Source organism: Daldinia loculata (assembly GCF_022478755.1).
Source record: "Daldinia loculata strain CBS 113971 unplaced genomic scaffold F4817scaffold_19, whole genome shotgun sequence".
NCBI lineage: Eukaryota > Fungi > Ascomycota > Sordariomycetes > Xylariales > Hypoxylaceae > Daldinia > Daldinia loculata.
In genome coordinates this window covers 42,373-58,893 of record NW_026054873.1, presented here as the reverse complement: position 1 = coordinate 58,893, position 16,521 = coordinate 42,373, and the positions used below count along the sequence as shown (strand labels likewise).

General features: G+C 47.8%; 8 protein-coding genes across 8 annotated transcripts; 4 read left to right on the top strand and 4 right to left on the bottom strand.

Moving 5' to 3' along the window:
• The first annotated feature begins 216 nt into the window (after positions 1-216).
• Positions 217-3,175, top strand: F4817DRAFT_334870 (para-aminobenzoate synthase). Its single transcript, XM_049302963.1, has one exon. It carries the CDS (start codon positions 435-437, stop codon positions 2,955-2,957), a length of 2,523 nt encoding a protein of 840 aa, XP_049159834.1. The 5' UTR covers positions 217-434; the 3' UTR covers positions 2,958-3,175.
• A 102-nt stretch (positions 3,176-3,277) lies between these two features.
• Positions 3,278-6,288, bottom strand: F4817DRAFT_72967 (glycoside hydrolase family 63 protein). Its single transcript, XM_049307831.1, has 3 exons — positions 5,869-6,288; positions 3,833-5,802; positions 3,278-3,699 (listed from the first exon to the last, which is right to left on the bottom strand). Exons 1-3 carry the CDS (start codon positions 6,116-6,118, stop codon positions 3,433-3,435), a joined length of 2,487 nt encoding a protein of 828 aa, XP_049159833.1. The 5' UTR covers positions 6,119-6,288; the 3' UTR covers positions 3,278-3,432.
• A 202-nt stretch (positions 6,289-6,490) lies between these two features.
• On the bottom strand, positions 6,491-8,055 carry F4817DRAFT_72928 (uncharacterized protein). Its single transcript, XM_049307830.1, has 2 exons — positions 7,689-8,055; positions 6,491-7,635 (listed from the first exon to the last, which is right to left on the bottom strand). Exons 1-2 carry the CDS (start codon positions 7,788-7,790, stop codon positions 7,087-7,089), a joined length of 651 nt encoding a protein of 216 aa, XP_049159832.1. The 5' UTR covers positions 7,791-8,055; the 3' UTR covers positions 6,491-7,086.
• A 747-nt stretch (positions 8,056-8,802) lies between these two features.
• F4817DRAFT_315033 (ankyrin) lies at positions 8,803-10,237 on the top strand (the record flags this gene model as incomplete). The annotated part of the gene is made up of 2 exons (XM_049300482.1): positions 8,803-8,905; positions 8,958-10,237. The coding sequence occupies 2 exons, from the start codon at positions 8,803-8,805 to the stop codon at positions 10,235-10,237; spliced, it is 1,383 nt and encodes a 460-aa protein (XP_049159831.1).
• Positions 10,238-10,428: 191 nt separating this feature from the next.
• On the top strand, positions 10,429-11,941 carry F4817DRAFT_334864 (DUF1777-domain-containing protein). Its single transcript, XM_049302962.1, has 2 exons — positions 10,429-10,929; positions 11,005-11,941. Exons 1-2 carry the CDS (start codon positions 10,593-10,595, stop codon positions 11,544-11,546), a joined length of 879 nt encoding a protein of 292 aa, XP_049159830.1. The 5' UTR covers positions 10,429-10,592; the 3' UTR covers positions 11,547-11,941.
• Positions 11,942-12,783: 842 nt separating this feature from the next.
• On the bottom strand, positions 12,784-13,726 carry F4817DRAFT_72908 (uncharacterized protein). Its single transcript, XM_049307829.1, has 3 exons — positions 13,526-13,726; positions 12,915-13,453; positions 12,784-12,851 (listed from the first exon to the last, which is right to left on the bottom strand). Exon 2 carries the CDS (start codon positions 13,440-13,442, stop codon positions 12,933-12,935), a length of 510 nt encoding a protein of 169 aa, XP_049159829.1. The 5' UTR covers positions 13,443-13,453; positions 13,526-13,726; the 3' UTR covers positions 12,784-12,851; positions 12,915-12,932.
• A 432-nt stretch (positions 13,727-14,158) lies between these two features.
• On the bottom strand, positions 14,159-14,926 carry F4817DRAFT_315030 (uncharacterized protein; the record flags this gene model as incomplete). Its single annotated transcript, XM_049300481.1, has 2 exons — positions 14,159-14,472; positions 14,524-14,926. The coding sequence occupies 2 exons, from the start codon at positions 14,924-14,926 to the stop codon at positions 14,159-14,161; spliced, it is 717 nt and encodes a 238-aa protein (XP_049159828.1).
• Positions 14,927-15,637: 711 nt separating this feature from the next.
• On the top strand, positions 15,638-15,904 carry F4817DRAFT_315029 (uncharacterized protein; the record flags this gene model as incomplete). The annotated part of the gene is made up of 2 exons (XM_049300480.1): positions 15,638-15,692; positions 15,744-15,904. 2 exons carry the CDS (start codon positions 15,638-15,640, stop codon positions 15,902-15,904), a joined length of 216 nt encoding a protein of 71 aa, XP_049159827.1.
• Positions 15,905-16,521: the final 617 nt, after the last annotated feature.

Sequence of the window (16,521 nt, the reverse complement as noted above, 5' to 3'; positions counted from 1 at the left end):
AATATAATGGAGAAAACTACCAATTTGCTTATGTGTGATTAAGAATTCTATATTTTGGACGATGTTCTGGTCATAGAAAAAAGTAACAGTATAAAAACAAGAAATTATGGAGGCTCGGCTCAAGCCGCTTCCTCTCGGTCCAATATTCGTAGCTAAGGCGTCGCCCCTTTTTTATGTTAGTCCGCTAAGTTAGTGCCCGTTGTCAGCTGCAAACATACGCCTTTTTCACATCTAATCCCTTGGAAAAATTCTTCTAAGTCAGGCTTACTTATTTTATTACTATTACCTATTACCTACCTATTACCTATTATCTTGGCGAATGAGATAAATAACTCTACACACCTGCGCTTATTATATACATACATGTAATCGTGGAGCAAAACGTCCATCATGTACAACCAAGCCAAGGTTGGCATATTTTCGCAGACATCAATATGAACAAACCTAAGATCCTCTTCATTGATGCTTATGATTCTTTTAGTAACAATATCGTTTCTCTTCTGACAACGACGTTACAAGCTCATGTTGACATCTTACCCATTGATCCACCTGAGCTTCGCCCGCAAGCACCAAATTTTACTCACGAGTTGACTAATCTGCTGCGTCGCTATGATGCTGTCGTCTGTGGCCCGGGTCCCGGATCGCCCAATTTGCCTCAAGATGTGGGGCTTATGAGATACATATGGGACCTCGAACCGGCGCATCTGGTCCCGGTTCTCGGAATATGCTTGGGTTTTCAAAGCCTAGTTGTCAGCTGTGGTGGCATTGTGAAGAAACTTAAGACCGGCCTTCACGGCATGATTCGGGAAATCGATCATGATGCTGAACGACCTAGCTTAAATGAAGGAAACATCTTCTATGGTGTTCCACCTTTTAAAGCTACGCTATACCACAGTCTATACGCGGATATTGGACAAGATGCCATATCTACAGATAATTGGACGGCGTCTAAATGGACATCCCCTACGCATTTGCCAGACGTTGTTCCCCTGGCCTGGGTGTATGAAAACAGAGGTGACTATATAGAGCGAATCCTCATGAGTATGAAGCACAGAACGAGACCGTTCTGGGCTTTGCAATATCACCCCGAGTCAATATGTACGGAACCAACAGGTCATCAAGTTATTAAGAACTGGTTCAGTGAGGCCATACGGTGGAATTACACGAATGGCCGCATCACAGATTCCACCGCTGTTTCACTCGGTTCTATTACTAGACTACCGAAATCTAGCGCACGTAGCGCTAAGGACAGCCTAGGTTTTAAGGTACATGATTTGAATAGTCACTCTTCGTGGGTAAATGGCGATAGCGAGCTAGCATCCTTTGAGATAAACCACCACTATGGATCGAGAAGTATAAAACTCCCAATTCATATCGAGGCTCCTGACATTGTCGAGATACTACAAGGCGATAGGAGGGATTTCATCATTCTGGACTCTGCAAGCGCCAAGGCAAATAGAATCGGAGCTGATGTGCGAGGGCGTTATAGCATCATCGCCTTAGACGTTGATGAGGCATTGAAATTGGAATACAGAACGGGAGATAGCTATGTTACTGCCCGATGCTCATGTTCTCGACAACCTTTCTCGTCCGGAAAGCTTCATCTTAGCTCTGGGCAAACCATATGGGAGCTATTAGCTGAATTCTGGACTAAGCGAAGAGTGGCACCCGATGATCGTTCTGCACCTTTCCTTGGCGGTTTCATGGGCTATACTACTTACGAACTTGGATTGGAAGGTATTGATGTCAAATCTCACGAAGAGAGGCGTCACACCAGACCGGATCTCTGCTTCGCCTGGGTTACCAAAAGTATCGTGATAGATCATACGGATGGGACTTTACGCATTCAACACTTATCGCCAATAGAGTCTGAAGGAAACGACTGGGCGGACTCTATCATCGACAGGCTTTCAGCTTCACCAGTTTGGTCAGATGGGCTTCGCGCGGATTTCAACAAGCGTACACAACTAAACCAGCTTACACCACCGTCAACGCCGGATTCCATATTCGCAAAAGCACAAATACAAGTGCCGGACGCCGACGAATATGAGGCAAAAGTCCGACAGTGTCAAGATTTCATTGCCTCGGGTGATTCGTATGAGTTATGCTTAACAGATCAGACGCATATCACACGACCTAAAATTCTTCCCGCGATGGAATCTTGTCCATTAATGCCTCTTGAACCTGGGAAGCCACCCCAGACTTCATGGCAGCTATACCGTTCTCTGCGTTCTCGTCAGCCTGCCCCCTTTGGTTCGTATATTCGGCTTGGCGGTGCGACGCTGATCAGCAGCTCACCAGAACGGTTCCTCGAGTTCAGCGCTGATGGTCTATGCTCAATGCGTCCGATGAAAGGCACAGTGCGCAAATCGAGCGCCGTCTCGACCCTCACACAGGCCGAAGCCATCCTGCACGTACCTAAAGAAGAAGCTGAAAATCTGATGATCGTCGACCTCGTACGGCACGACCTGCACGGCGTATGTGGACCCGACCGCGTAGCCGTCCCTAAGCTTAACATCGTCGAGGAATACGCCAGCGTGTTCCAGATGATCAGCGTCGTTGAGGGCCAGCTACCGGGTAACAATGACGACGGAACGCCAAAGAAAACCGGTCTAGATGTCCTAGCCGCAAGCCTGCCCCCTGGAAGTATGACCGGCGCCCCAAAGAAGCGCAGCTGCGAGATCCTACACGAGATCGAGGGTCACCATGAGCGGAGCTTATACTCCGGCGTTGTAGGCTACATGGACGCCGCGGGTCGTGGTGACTGGAGCGTTACGATCCGGAGCCTGTTCCGCTGGGACGACGAGACGGTCGAGGGACAAAACCAGCAGGAGCACGAGGTCTGGCATATTGGTGCCGGTGGCGCGGTTACCGCTCTGAGTACGGCCGAGGGCGAGCGCGACGAGATGTTTACGAAGCTTAAGGGCCCATTGGGCGTGTTCGATGACGAGGCGTGATATACGACCTACGAATCTACGGGTGAATACATGTGTGTTTTATTATATAACTATCTATCAATCTATCAATCATATTAGGCGTATACAGGTGGGTGCGGGTAAGGTATTATAACTGAGAGAGCTCGTCTGCGGGCTAGATGACTCAACGATGCATTATAGGGACGAGGAAAATAATTCGGGACGGGGAATATCGCGGCTCATTCATCATAGAGCTCGCCTTTCGATGGGATGGGATAGGATAGGATAGTGTGGTACACTACTACATATAGCAAAGAAATATAAAATCGTCTTGTATTTTCAAGGCTCATTATATGCTTTAAAAGATCATTGGCATATCATATCATTCATCTCAATTGTCATTAGAATTTCATCTAGGCAAAATATGGACATTCCTCCCCCACCGCTCTCCTCAAGCGTAACGTCATTCCATACGCATCGTATTCTTCATAAAACCTTTTCATCACGCGAAAACGCCCTATAGCTCATCCCTCTCCCTTTCCGCCGCGCTCCCGCCCGTCGACCAGGAGCTTAGATCATCCAAAGCCATGATCTTGACGACGAGACTAGTCCAGCCAGTGAAGTGCTGCGTGCGCTGACCGTTGCCGGTTTCGGGGTTATACTGTTCCCAGGCGAAACCCGTGTCCTCCCAGCTCTGGTACACGGTCTCGACTATGTTCTTCCGCAGCTTGGCGTATAGGGTCTTGGCTTTGGCGGCGAAGGGGCCGTCTTGGGTGGCGTAGTTCTGGAATAGGTTGGTTAGCGGTGTGTTGAGGTTTATGTGAGTGTCTATGAAGGATTGAATGGGTAGATTGGGATAATGAAGAGGGGAGAAGAAAAGGGATGGGAGGATAAGGTTGAGCAGCAGTTGAACTTACTCGGAGTTGCACGATAGCGAGGTAGTTAATATTAATCCACACAGGACTACGCCAGTAATTCTCGTCCGTGCCGTAGAACTCGGATTTCTTGCTTAAGCTCCTGATGCCGTGGGGGCTAAACAGCTCCTCCTCGTCACCTAGGAGATCAAGGAGTTTGCCGAGCTTGGGGTCATCAGGCTGAAGCAGACCTAGTAGGAACGGAAATAGGGAGATATAACCCTTGTGACAGACAAGGGTGTGCTCCTCAAATTCATCGATCGTGGCGTCGCAGAAGCAGCCTGCGGATTCGGACCAGTGCAGGTCGACCAGGTTGTGCGATATACCATCGAACACCTTGTTGTACTCCTGCACGTCTTCAGGGAGGCCGACGATGTCTGCGATCTTCGCTAGCACTCTGGCTGTCATGCCCATCCAAGACATCAAGTCCACGTGCAGCTCACCAGGGTGAGGAGGTTGCGGTCGGGGGTAGTCGTCCAATCCGCTCGTTAGGATGTGCTGAATAGAGCGCCCGCGCCAACGGTAGGCTTCCTTCGTAGAGTAGGCCTGTCGGTCGTACGATTTGATATCGCCGAACTGGGTCTTCTTGAACCACTGGAATTGGCGGCGTAGAAGGGGATATAGATTGCGAAGGTACTCGATACCCAATGAGGGGTTATCAACGTGTGCGCTTTCTAAAACGGTGTCTGGTGTAAGATGTTCTTTCTCGCCTACGTGCTGGCTGCCATTTGTCTTTTGCAGCCTTTCGGTGAAAGCTTCGAGAACCAGGTATAGCGTCGGAGGGTTGGCGTAGTGCGGGTATTGAACTTGAAACTCGGGAGGCACCTTGCTTCGAGCTTCATCGCCGAGGATCTGTTCTCGGGCAATCCAACCGTCCTCGTCCATCAAGTTGTACCAGCTCTTCACAATCTCGAGAGTAAGATCAATATCCCAATCGGCAATGGGGAGGAGGTGAAAGCCTTCATCCCATAGAAATCCGCGAGGGAAAAAGGGTCGAGACGGGATACTAGAGAACAGTTCGTATGGGCCCTCAAGCTGCTCTTGCCTACGTGCGCGAGCTTCTGCGGTCTCTTCCCAGAACCCTTCGTTTTCCTCATCATATTCGGGAGCGTACGACCGATCTACCACATGCTGTCCGTAGAAGTATCCTATGCCTCCAGCGAGATTGGAAAGCATACTTTGCCCAAATTTGCGGTACTTGTCGGCGTTGAACGGAGCCTGCGGCGCAAAGACGTCGACAAACCGCTCGTTGAAAGACTCGGTTGTCGATTTGATCTCCCGAGTCAAATCCTCGCTTGTAATATCCTTACCAGCAGAGCCGCTCGAGAATAGAATATCAAACTCGAAAGGCCCCTCGAATACCTTTTGGACAAGATGAAAGTTTCCAGGGTTAGGCTTGTTCGAGAGTTGGTAAACTTGCCAGGGTGGGGGTGCGTTCTCAGCTCCATATTCCTGAATGATCTCGTCTACACCCGCCTTGAGCTGCTGGAATAGGAGTTGCTTAGCCTGCCATAAGTGCTCTTCAGGTACAATTAATGACTGCACTACCGTCTTGCTAAGATCTCTTTTGCTAGATATGGCATGATCGCTGTTAGGATGATCGCCCGTGCCCTTAGTCACGACTAGCTTATAGTCACCTAGAACCGCGGACTTGCCAACAAAAGTTACGTCGCCTTCGAATCCGTGCTCGTCGCCGTCGCTGCCAATATCAACGGTCTCACCGAGAGACTCCGAGGCAACGTAAAACAGCACCGTGGTCTGGAGGTCAGAGGGTGCATCATCCCGGGGCTCGCCTTTAATGCGGGCTGCCCAGCTGCCACCATGAGCGCCACTCGGGATCTTGACGAACTCAGTAGTTATGTCAATTTTGTTTCCGGCATCATGAATATGCTGCACACCGCCTCTTCGGGTATCATACTCATCCCATCCATAACCGGCCATTCCCTCATGTTGCTCACATGTGTAACGGAAGCCTAAGTGCTAAATCAATAATCCCGTTTACAGCTTGACTTAGGTACACGGTAGGTTGTAGGGCTTACTATTTTGGACCTCGACATAATTATCAACCTTTGCCCATAAGAGACCAGTGGCCAAGCTCTTGGGTATCCTGGGGCGGACTCCAAAATACAAGTTTGGACGATAAGGACCCCATAAGAGGCTCTGGTTGTTTAAGCGGCCAATTTCGGCATTGAGAATACCTTCACCCTCAACCTGACAAGCTGCCAACGGGGCAAATAACGGTACGGCAAGAAATGACAGCACAGCTGTCAATTGACCTGAGAGCGTCATGACGGCATCGAATAGGCGAATCTCCTTCTTGTAGAATACCTAGTTAGAAGAAGCAATGGCAAGATGCCGGTTTTCTAGAGCTTTCCGATTAGCGGCTCGGCCTTTTGGAAGCTTCAAAAGTGAACACAGTTTTGGAATTTTGGTGCGGGAAGCTTTCAATTGGTTTGACGTCAGGGTCCACCCCGGCTCCTTTAAAGTTAACAATCAGGTACTGCAGTACGTACCTAACAGGTACACAGGTACAGGTGCCAAGACATCCCACCTATGTACATTGGAACCTTTCAGTCTTGGCGCGCAGCCTCACCGATAACCTTATTCACATCTACGCCAAGAAAAAGGGGAATTCCACATGTATATAAGAACATACCATTTGCAAGATAGGTACTTGTTTGCGATATTTTCATAGTCATAAGACTAGTTTGATTTGAGGCTACCCATAACTCATTTGGCCACGATATTCATCATTTCAGCTATTAATAAAAGGCTTACGGCGGATCTATTAATTTATGCAAGTCGTTAATTGAACAAGTAAAGCTTACCAGTGGGTATATTAACGCCTCCTCGCCTCGCAAAGCTAATATATAAACGTAACATCTAAACAAGCCTTTCTCACGTCAGATTAGACGAGTCTCCATGTTTACAGCCGCTTTTCCGAAAAGCTTAGCTGTCAGGATCTGTGGGGATTGCTTACACTGCTTGAATGAATGCATTAAACGCGTCACGAGCCAATGTAGACACCGTCTTGATTTATAGAGCCAGAAACGGCTTCATTTTATTCTAGGATCTAACGAATGACGAATTTTTACTCTTGCTCGAGAGTAGAGCTAGAAAGCTACTAACTAGCTGATAGGAAAGAAGGGAACCCAAAGAAAACCTTGCCATACCATGCCTGAACCCCAGCCCCGATGTGCCGAGCGTAATCCGTACACCCAATCCATGTATATATATATATATCATACATAGCCCACTTAGCCCAAGTGGACCTCCATGGTGGGGCGGGTCGGGCTGTCTTCGATCTTGATTTCCTTGATCTGGCCTGCGTTGTAGTCGCCGTGGTAGCTGCTAGCGATCTTACCGAAGGGGGTACCGGAGAGGCTGTCGAAGACTTCCTTCTCCGTGCCGCTATCGCTGCTCTTGACGGTGAAGTCGCCAGTAGTCTTGCCTAGCTTCTCGTAGGCAGCCTTAATAGCGGCGTTGGTGGCCTTCTCCACGACAACCTCAAAGCGGACCTTCTGGATCTCTTCCGGCTTTAGGTTTCCCTTCTTCGAGTACACATACATGACGATGTCACGGAGCTTGGCTCGGTTAGGAGTCATGTCATCCGAGTTGTTGGCATCCAAGACGGCAGCCAGCTTGTTAGCGGTCTCGACTCGGATCAGGTCGAGGGTACCAGTGTAGTGCTCAGTAGTGACCTTGTAAGTCTTCTTCCTTGGTAGACCAGTGCCATCGTCGACCTTGTATCCCTGCTTTGTGATATCAGGAACTTCCTTGGCCCTAGCCATCAGTGTGTCGGAACGCTGTAAAATCGATGTTAGTAATGCTTAAGAGAAAATGATAGAAGCCAGCTTACCTCTTCGACCTCATTGGAAGTCGGGGCACCTAGAACGCTAGGGAAGACGTTGCCAAGCCCGAGAAGGGCGAAGGTTGCGGCCTTGAAGAAGGAAGTACGCATTTTGTATGCTTGTGAGCTAGAAAATAGTTATAAAACTGGTGGGCTTGGTTGATGAGATCGAATAGCTAGTAGCTAGAAGGCTTGTTGTGTGAAGGTGATGGTGATGATGGAGACGAGAGACCGGAAACAAGGTGAACCCTTTGAGCCTTTATATGCATTTCTACAAGTCCTATCCCATCTTGATCATCATCCTCAGTGCTGTTTTCGTATTCGAGCTGATGATACCAGCGCGTAGGTGGTGAGCTTATCTAATATTGATCGTCATAACTAGTGTGGTGTTAGCTTACGCCCCTGGAGCTGACTCTGCCAAAAACACCCAAGTAGCTGCTTGAGGAATTGGTCGCTTGTGCCACAGCCACCAATATACGGCAATCCATCCGAGTAGCCCTGCGCAAGCGTCTGTTTTATTTAGAAAACTGATATCATATCACACCTTCACCGACGAAAACAATGCCAAGAGGATTCAAAGTACCCAGTTTCTGTTTGTCAAACTTTCTAAAAGAATAACTACCTCCGAGGCTATGTAGTTGATCACGAGGCTTCATGCTTATAAGGGCGGTAAATTGCGAGGCCGCTAAAGAGACCGACAGACCGGTGAAATAAAAATATCAACTTCTTCATGAAGTCAACGTCACGGTGACTAAATCTCGCGGCCGAATCCATGGATCGATCTATAAGGATCAAAGTCTTTTTTTATATATCCTCAAAGGAATCAATAGTGTGATAAACCTACCACTTATGACGTATCGAGACATGAACTAGAGCAGAACTACTCGAGAAGAGTTAGCCTCGCACCAGTTCCCGTCCCAAACATCAATATCGGGACCACGATTGTAGCAGTTACGTTTCCCCGCCTTATTTGAAATACCGCAGCGTTTGTCACTCGTAATCGTCAGTAATCGCTAGCTATGTCCGAGTCAACTATCTCGCATACCAACCTACAAATCCGGACTACGATAGTTAGCCATACGAACAGACTCTCCTATTTCGCAACTCACGGACAATAACCGAAATGCATATACTTGACCTTCCAGTCGAATTAATGCACATGGTCTTGCTCCAGGCTGTCATTTCCCGTGGCGTCACAAGAGGCCTTAGACTAAAGCTCGTCTGCAGTAGGTCGACTCCCATCTTCGCCAAGCCAGAAACCAGCTGATGATAATTCAGAACAATTTTATAACTGCCTCCAGCCTGCTCTATTTGAGTCGAGGCTTCTTGACGACTTTAGTATTATACCTCGCTACAATGACCTCGACTTCATGGAGCTGTGGTATATTCGGAAGCAGTATGGGGCCGTCGATTTATGGCATTCTTATTTTGTCTATCGAGTCAAAAGTGAAAATGACCCTAACGTACGCTGCTTCGTCGAAATACGGCACCTAGCAGAGAGTATTTGCCGCCAGATACAAGGAGAATATATCGAGATGCTCGATACCCTGTGTTGGCTCGCGCTGGAGCGATATGTAGGCATGCAAGGTTGCCGAGAAGACCGTCCACATGATAGCGATACTCCAAACTTAGGTCAGAATCTCTTGGGTGCAGCAGCTTATCTCGATAACCTCCCCCTAGCTAGACAATTACTTTCAGATGGTCACTGTCCAACAGTGAATAATCAAGTAATCCCTTCGCCTATGCAGCTCGCCGCATGGGCAGGCAATGCCGATATGTTAAGGTTTCTTCAGGAATACTTGCCAGATTTTGAGAATATACCATTTGAAGCCGATTCCTGGCGAGGCAAGACCGGACCCGGCTCTATCAAGGGAGCGTCAATCCGCGGAGATATGAACATACTCCGTCTGGCGATATATCCTCCTTCACGAATGACACCTGATAGCAAGGATTTTGCCGGTTACCTATTCGGCCAAGTCGATCCACACTCCAAGCAGGGTAGAGACCTCCGATCTGCCCTTCTGTGCGCCAAGACTCCAGAAACGTTTCAGTACATTCAAACATTCTTTCAAGATCCGGGGTTAGACAACCGGTTCCTCTTGCTACGCTACGCCGAGCTAGGCAATGTGGACATAGTAAGATATCTCCTTGATGCAGGTGCCGATATAAACGGCGGAGGAAGGCTTAATTGCAACCCACTGTCCTGTGCGGCGCGGTACTGGCACGAAGACATGGTTGATCTACTACTGAAGCGCGGTGCTGATCCCAACTGTCAAACTATGCAGCAGCGCGGCTCACCACTAAGAGCCGCAGCTATGAGCGGGAGTATGACGATTGTGCGCAAGCTGATTAACAGCGGCGCCAAGCCAATTGACAACGACTGGTGGCCGCTTTTCGAAGCTGTCCGGCTTGAGCACACTGCTATGGTGAGACTGCTACTGGACCTGAACATTGGCGATGCAGCTGCTCGGTCGCAGATATTAGAGCTGGCGTTGGATTTAGGCCTAGACTCTATGGTACAGCTTTTGCAACAGCGGGGCATAAGCCTGCCGTCATGATATTGGTGGAGGCATGTAAGCGTACATAATATCGAAGTTGTAGATGGTAGGTTCTTATGGTAGTGGGGTTGATAGTAGAAGATTACCTTTGTACGTACCTAAGTCACTTTATAGCTGCAGTCGATTATGTAATTCAAACCCCATATTAATATGGCCCAATCAGAACGCATAAATCAAGTGCATTTACACTTCTTCTAATCATGACGACAACTGATTCTTTATTTAAAGAAACTTAGGTAGAACACAATACGACAAATCCGAATAAAACCCGAGCCTTCTTCACTTTGTACTCTTGTAGCATTCATAATTAAAATCGCATCTTCCAAATAATCAATCCTGCGACAAGAAGGAAAGCATGGCTGATCAAGCTCGCCGGCGTCGAAATCGCCCGGACAGCAAGCAGATGTGGGATGAGTCCGAACGCCGCAACCGCCACGAACCAGACGCACGCGACAAGAAGGACGATCGCGGTCGGGATCGAGAAGACAGCCACCGCGGCAAAGATCGTCGCTACCGGTCCAGATCGCGATCGCCCCGACAAGACCGCCGCGAAAAGCACCGTGACCGTCGCGAGCCCGAGAGAGATCGAGCTCGAGACAACGATAGAGGGTGGGCTAAAGGGAATGATTACCACGATAGGAGGGGAGGGGGTAGGGATAGGAGACGCGGTAGGGATGAGGGCGCAACTAGAGGTATGTTCCGCGACGAAGTTCCCGAAGAGCAACTAGCTCCAGGCATATCTAGGATCAGGGCTAACTACAAAACAGGCCCAGGTCGGGACCGAAGCCCACGGCGCTCTGCATCACCCACTCGAAGTCCAGCCAGCAAGCTAGACCGCAACACACATTCGCATAGCAACTCTCCGCTGCCAACGCGACCACGCCCCAATAACAGCAAACCCGAGGCTGGCGCATCATCGCTACAGTTCAAAGTCGGTCCCAAACATCAACCACATGAAGAGGAAGCTTCCAGCCGCGGTAGCGGTAGTGGTAGTAAGAGCGCAATGGGGAGAAAACACGACGCGCAGGAAGAGCCGGAGGACAGTAGAAGGCAAAGGACCGAGACACCGGATAGAGGAGACGCTATGGACGAAGACAAGGAGGACGATGATGATGTGGTGGTGGAAGAAGATGACGGTCTTAGCGCGATGCAAGCTATGATGGGCTTTGGCGGTTTCGGCACGACGAAGGGCACGCATGTCCTGGGCAATAACGCAGGTGCTGTGCGTAAGGAGAAGAAGACTGAGTACCGCCAGTACATGAATCGCGTCGGCGGTTTCAACCGTCCTCTAAGTCCGACGCGGCAATAGATTCTTTTACGTTAGTCTACGTGGGATAGGAGAAACATGATGTGGAGAGGAAGAAGGTGGAGAGGAAGGAAGAGAATTATTCTTCGGCCAATATGCCACTGAAGATATTGATATTAAGATAGATCAGTTATGAGGAGCGGCGGCTAGGTTGTTTACTCTTAATTCGATACTCGGTTGCAGTTGTTATACCAAGGAGTCTGGTTTTATATAATAATAACGTGGGACTTGGATTTGCTATACCCTATGTACGTATCGAGTCATTAATTAAGACGATTATTTTGATATAAAGTGGATTAGACAACCTCTTTCCCTAACATTTCTTAGAAGCCTGTGTCTTTGTGTATAGGTACCTAGTCATAATAGCATTGTCAAGCCTAATACCACTTTTCTTATGAATCCCCCTAGAACTCCATTCCCCTCAGCTTGACGCCGCCGATCACGCACGCCTTGAAAAAGGGCGTGAACGTGCCGGATACACAGGTTTAGCTGCAGCAACAGGACCACGCAGTACGTGGGATTTCCAAAGGTCCCGACCCGGCACGTCTTGCCAAGGCCCATGTCAGGGACCACCACATACGTCACAAAATCCCTTTCCCTCCTCCTCATTAATCTCACTCGTTGGCGTGAGATGTTCCAGTCGGATCGAACCTCAGTAGAAGAGACAGGCCTTTAGGCTCTCGATGAGCCTTTTCAGACGCCATCACAGCCTATCCCTCTATAGTCATCCATTTGCCAGTTGGGACGCATCATCTGGTAGGACTTGAGTTTGGTTTGTTAGTTTATTGCCTACCCGCGCCCAACATAGTGCCGAGTGTGATGAGTCCACGGCAGGGCCACCCAACTTGCGGCGACGGCCACTGCTGCTGTTTGTTAGCTAAGGAATCCTATGCTGCGTTTAGGAAGTATTAACTTACCTGGCCGCGATAGAGGTAGGGTTAGATTATTGCCTAGTCCTCTAGGTTACCATTTTTACCCATTTATAGAAGGTTGAATTTCCGTGGGTTGATCCGGTTCCCTTTTTTTTTTTTTTTTCGAGTATTGAGATAGAGCTTGGGATTGTTGAGGAAACATTCGAGAATAATAAAGTTAGTTATCTTGTTGTGACAAGTAAGCGAGTCTGTAAGTGAGTCGTGCGGACGGGCGCAGACCATGTCGTAGTAGCGCACTCGCCCTCCTCACGAATTCGATGAGCAACTCGTGAGAAACATTCACAAGGTGAATTGCAAGTCACAATCAAGGATTCACAAGTTGTGATCTTGGAAAGAACAATGTATCAAGTTGTATTGATTAGGATGAATTAACTTGCTATATATACTGGGTTAGTCAAACTATCATTTTCCTTCAGGTAGCATAAGTCCAACTACTCACCTCTAATAAAAGAGTAGTTTAAGCCCAGCGTGAAGCTGCCAGACCCTTGAAGCCGTACTTCTTCATGTCATTCTGGAACTCTTTCTTGTCGACGTTAAGATTAGGCTTGTCGAACTTCTCCAAGACAAGTTCTTGAGACGCATCATTCGCCTTGTGAGCTGCCTTGTCGTCGGGGCTTGCAGGCACCACACCTAGAGCAGCCGGGGCCGCAGCAGCATCGACGGGCTCGCCTGTTGCCCCAGCACATTCAGTGCCTCTACCGCAGGCCTCGAGAGATGGAAGCTTCTTTGTCGGAGCCCCATTCTTGGGGAACGCCTCTGAGAACTTCTTTTTCTGGAACTTATTTCGGAAGTGTTTTTTAGGAGGCTTGGATGTCAACGGGTTAGATGGTTGCGTCGATCCAAAGGCCGCCTTAGCCGCCACCGCGACCGAAGTTTGTCCAGGCACAACAGAGTCTGTACCATGTCCCCCGATGCGCTTATTGGCCGCACTGGTATTGACCACTTTCATCTCCTTTTGTGTTGACATCTTCAGTAACTCTTTGAGAAATATTGTTAGCGCTGATTGTTTGAAGGAGACTCTGAAAACAGATAACAGGAGGTAATACTTACAGTTGAGAGGTGTAGTTTGATTAAGAAAGGATGTAGTATTTAGTGATTGAAAGAAGGTCTATACTTTATAGAAGGTGAATAGTATTGGAGAAGTAATGATTGAATTAAAGTGTTAAAGGGGTAGTTGGGCTTTGATTAACTTCTCTGTAAAGGTGTTGTGGTTGTGAACATTGAAGTTGTAAAGTCAAAGCTTTGGAAAAGTTGTTGGAAAGTGAACAAAGATTTCCGACAGAGAGCCGAGGGACGGCAGGATTAAATACGCGTCGAGAGCGGCAATTAGAGCGGTAAACAGGGCGGTAACTAAGTTCGGGCAGAAAGAGTCACCTTGGTGACGGCCAGCTGTTAAGCAGTCCAAGCAACCATTCACTTGTCATCTGAGGTGGTGGTCTATGCTATGTTACTCTAGTAACGTTTATCGGTACAGTCAGTCACCTGTATGAGGTACTTCCGTATCATATCCGGCAGTAAACTTTTAGTAGATCGTCAGGTGTAAACGCACCGATGTTTAATTCTTTTATGGGCTCGGTCCTATTCCTCCTATCGTACCAGTGTACCTAGGTATATGTGACTGTAGTAGTAGCTCAACTCTGGTATAGTTTCATTATTGCACGATACCTCAAGTTAACTTCTAGGTTAAATAATGGACAGTGGTAGTCTATCTTCTCCGGAACGGTAATCATGACCCGCCAGGCGCCACATCAAGAAGACGCGTAAGTCATCTGCTTCGTACTCCTTCCATCTCGCACTTGGATTGGAGGTAGTTAAGTCCGGATCGAGGCAGTCTACGTTGCCAAACCCGCACCTTTCGTATATGGGCACAGCAAAAAGGACAGACTCGACACAGCATTCTAATCCCAGTTCATCCGCTTTCTGGACCCCCCAGTTGGTAAGCAATCTTCCAGCGCCCCTTTTGCGGTGATCAGGATGTACAACCAGTTGTTCCAGTTCTAAATTCTAACGTTAGCTTACAGAATCTAATGTAGTGCGCGGCTACACACCAATATGAGGTCTGGCCATCCTGTCTTTCATAAACCCTTCTAAGCTTGTAGCAAGTTTTCCAGCAAAAGCCTTCTCTTCAGTACCCTCAATGTGCCAATATGCGTCAATGAGTTTCCGTGGCTCATCAGATGGGCTCACTCTTTCGCGAATCTCCCACTCGGCTGCCCCAACAATATTGCCGGAATCGTTATCCGTGACTTTGACCCAGTGGATGCTGCCGTGTTGCTTCCAAGACTTCATGTACTGCGCTTTGGCATCTTCGATTGCTGCTTCGACTGTGGTGTGGACTGGGATAAACCATCTGCGCAAAGAGTTATAGGGCTCACCGAAGTCGGCATAGAGGACAAGGAGGATCTCGTCGAAGTCCTTCGCATCTTTTACTTCTCCGAGGAAGAGAGGCATTTTAGGCTACGAGTATTGAAGAGGTAAAGGAGAGAATTATTATGTTAGAAGTATCGATAGAATCGGAACAATTAATAGAGACCATCAATAATTCTGCAAAACTAAGATGTAGCCCTTGGCCGTTTTGCATCCCAGAGACTGTTCCGTAGAAAATATCACAGGTGATAATGATAGGAAGAGCAAACCAAAAAGATGGAGGAATTTTTTTGGGATTTCCAAGAGCTCTTTGTTACAGTGGTTATACCTATAAGCTCATGTCCTTGATAGGCCCATATATAACGTTTTAAGCTCCCAACTGTGAGTAGTGATAGTAGGGTTGTCAGCTCCTAAACGAGCGGACACAACCGTGTGAGCTTTCAGAAAGCATCGAACGCAAAATGTTGTCACAAGTCAAGCTTCTAAGACAGGAAAACAACCTTATTGTTCTTCAGGGAACTATAAACTTACCTAAAATTACGGAAGCCACTATTCATACTGAGGAAATCCTTTCTTTGTACATATTCTCACTACAAAACTTATCTATGATGGTGTAGGTAGCGGCTAGCTGCTTACATTCTGAGCCCTTACATCAAGTCTTGGTACATGAGTCTAATAGGGGAGATTGTTTGTTGGTCGCACGAGGACCATATACAAATCAAAAGCAACGTATACGTACCCAAGGTAATATGAAGGGAAAAGATCCAAGTACTCAAGCATCAGTATCATTGGAATATGGAACTATCGCCACTAGCAAACGCGCGGGAGTTCGTTCATACTCCTCACACCTGTATAGCAACACGTGATATCCCACCAATACGTGTACTTATTCTCAACACAGGTTATCACGACTTGGGGCAGCAATCTGTTACTGATAAAGGATTTGATACAAGCTTCGCGGCCAATTATCTAGGAGACTGGCTGTTGACCATGCTGCTATTAAAGGACCTTGACTCCGACAACGGCCGTATCGTCGTCTTTGGCAGTAGCTCGTACGAGTAAATGCCTAGTCTACTAGTTTCTAAGTTGAAGCCTAATATACTAGTGATCCTATCGTGACTAGTAATAACATTTCATGCGAGCAAGCGTTAACCATCCTTCACATAAAATTGATACGATTTATAAGGATGAAAAATGGAAAACCTTCTTCCGCGATGATAATATAGGTACCATTGTCAATGGTACCTAGAGTAGCGACAATGACGAGGGCCTCCATCGAAGAGCCGGGATGCGTTGGTATGGAGTTGCTAAAATGTGCAATGCCATGATGGTAGGGGAGCTTCAACAACGCCTTGACTGTGACCGATCATACCCCCCCTTCTCGCACCATTGTTAACATGGCTCGAGCCCAACGGCCACATCCGGACTATTAGCAATTCCAACAGTAACGTAATAAATGTCGCCTTTAAAACTGGCCCCGAGCTAAGAGGTAAATATCTCAACGGCTCGGAAGTGCAGGAGGTTGTCCCGGAGGCTACGGATGTTAAAAAGAGGGTAATGGTTTGGAGGGAGAGTGTGAAATATTCGCAACTAAGAAAGATACAGCACTTGTTAATTGTGCCTAAATAAGCTCTGGTTTTAAAACTTAAGCATCAATGTGATAAGTCTCTTATGATTTA

Excerpts from the sequence above, each read along its gene's own strand:
- F4817DRAFT_334864 (XM_049302962.1), top strand. The coding sequence starts at position 10,593 with ATGGCTGATCAAGCTCGCCGGCGTCGAAATCGCCCGGACAGCAAGCAG. Across the intron at positions 10,930-11,004 it reads GGATGAGGGCGCAACTAGAG|GCCCAGGTCGGGACCGAAGC; the intron begins GTATGTTCCGCG and ends ACTACAAAACAG.
- F4817DRAFT_334870 (XM_049302963.1), top strand. The coding sequence starts at position 435 with ATGAACAAACCTAAGATCCTCTTCATTGATGCTTATGATTCTTTTAGT.
- F4817DRAFT_72908 (XM_049307829.1), bottom strand. The coding sequence starts at position 13,442 with ATGTCAACACAAAAGGAGATGAAAGTGGTCAATACCAGTGCGGCCAAT.
- F4817DRAFT_72967 (XM_049307831.1), bottom strand. The coding sequence starts at position 6,118 with ATGACGCTCTCAGGTCAATTGACAGCTGTGCTGTCATTTCTTGCCGTA. Across the intron at positions 5,803-5,868 it reads TTATGTCGAGGTCCAAAATA|GCTTCCGTTACACATGTGAG; the intron begins GTAAGCCCTACA and ends TTTAGCACTTAG. Across the intron at positions 3,700-3,832 it reads TCGCTATCGTGCAACTCCGA|AACTACGCCACCCAAGACGG; the intron begins GTAAGTTCAACT and ends AACCTATTCCAG.
- F4817DRAFT_72928 (XM_049307830.1), bottom strand. The coding sequence starts at position 7,790 with ATGCGTACTTCCTTCTTCAAGGCCGCAACCTTCGCCCTTCTCGGGCTT. Across the intron at positions 7,636-7,688 it reads CTTCCAATGAGGTCGAAGAG|CGTTCCGACACACTGATGGC; the intron begins GTAAGCTGGCTT and ends TCGATTTTACAG.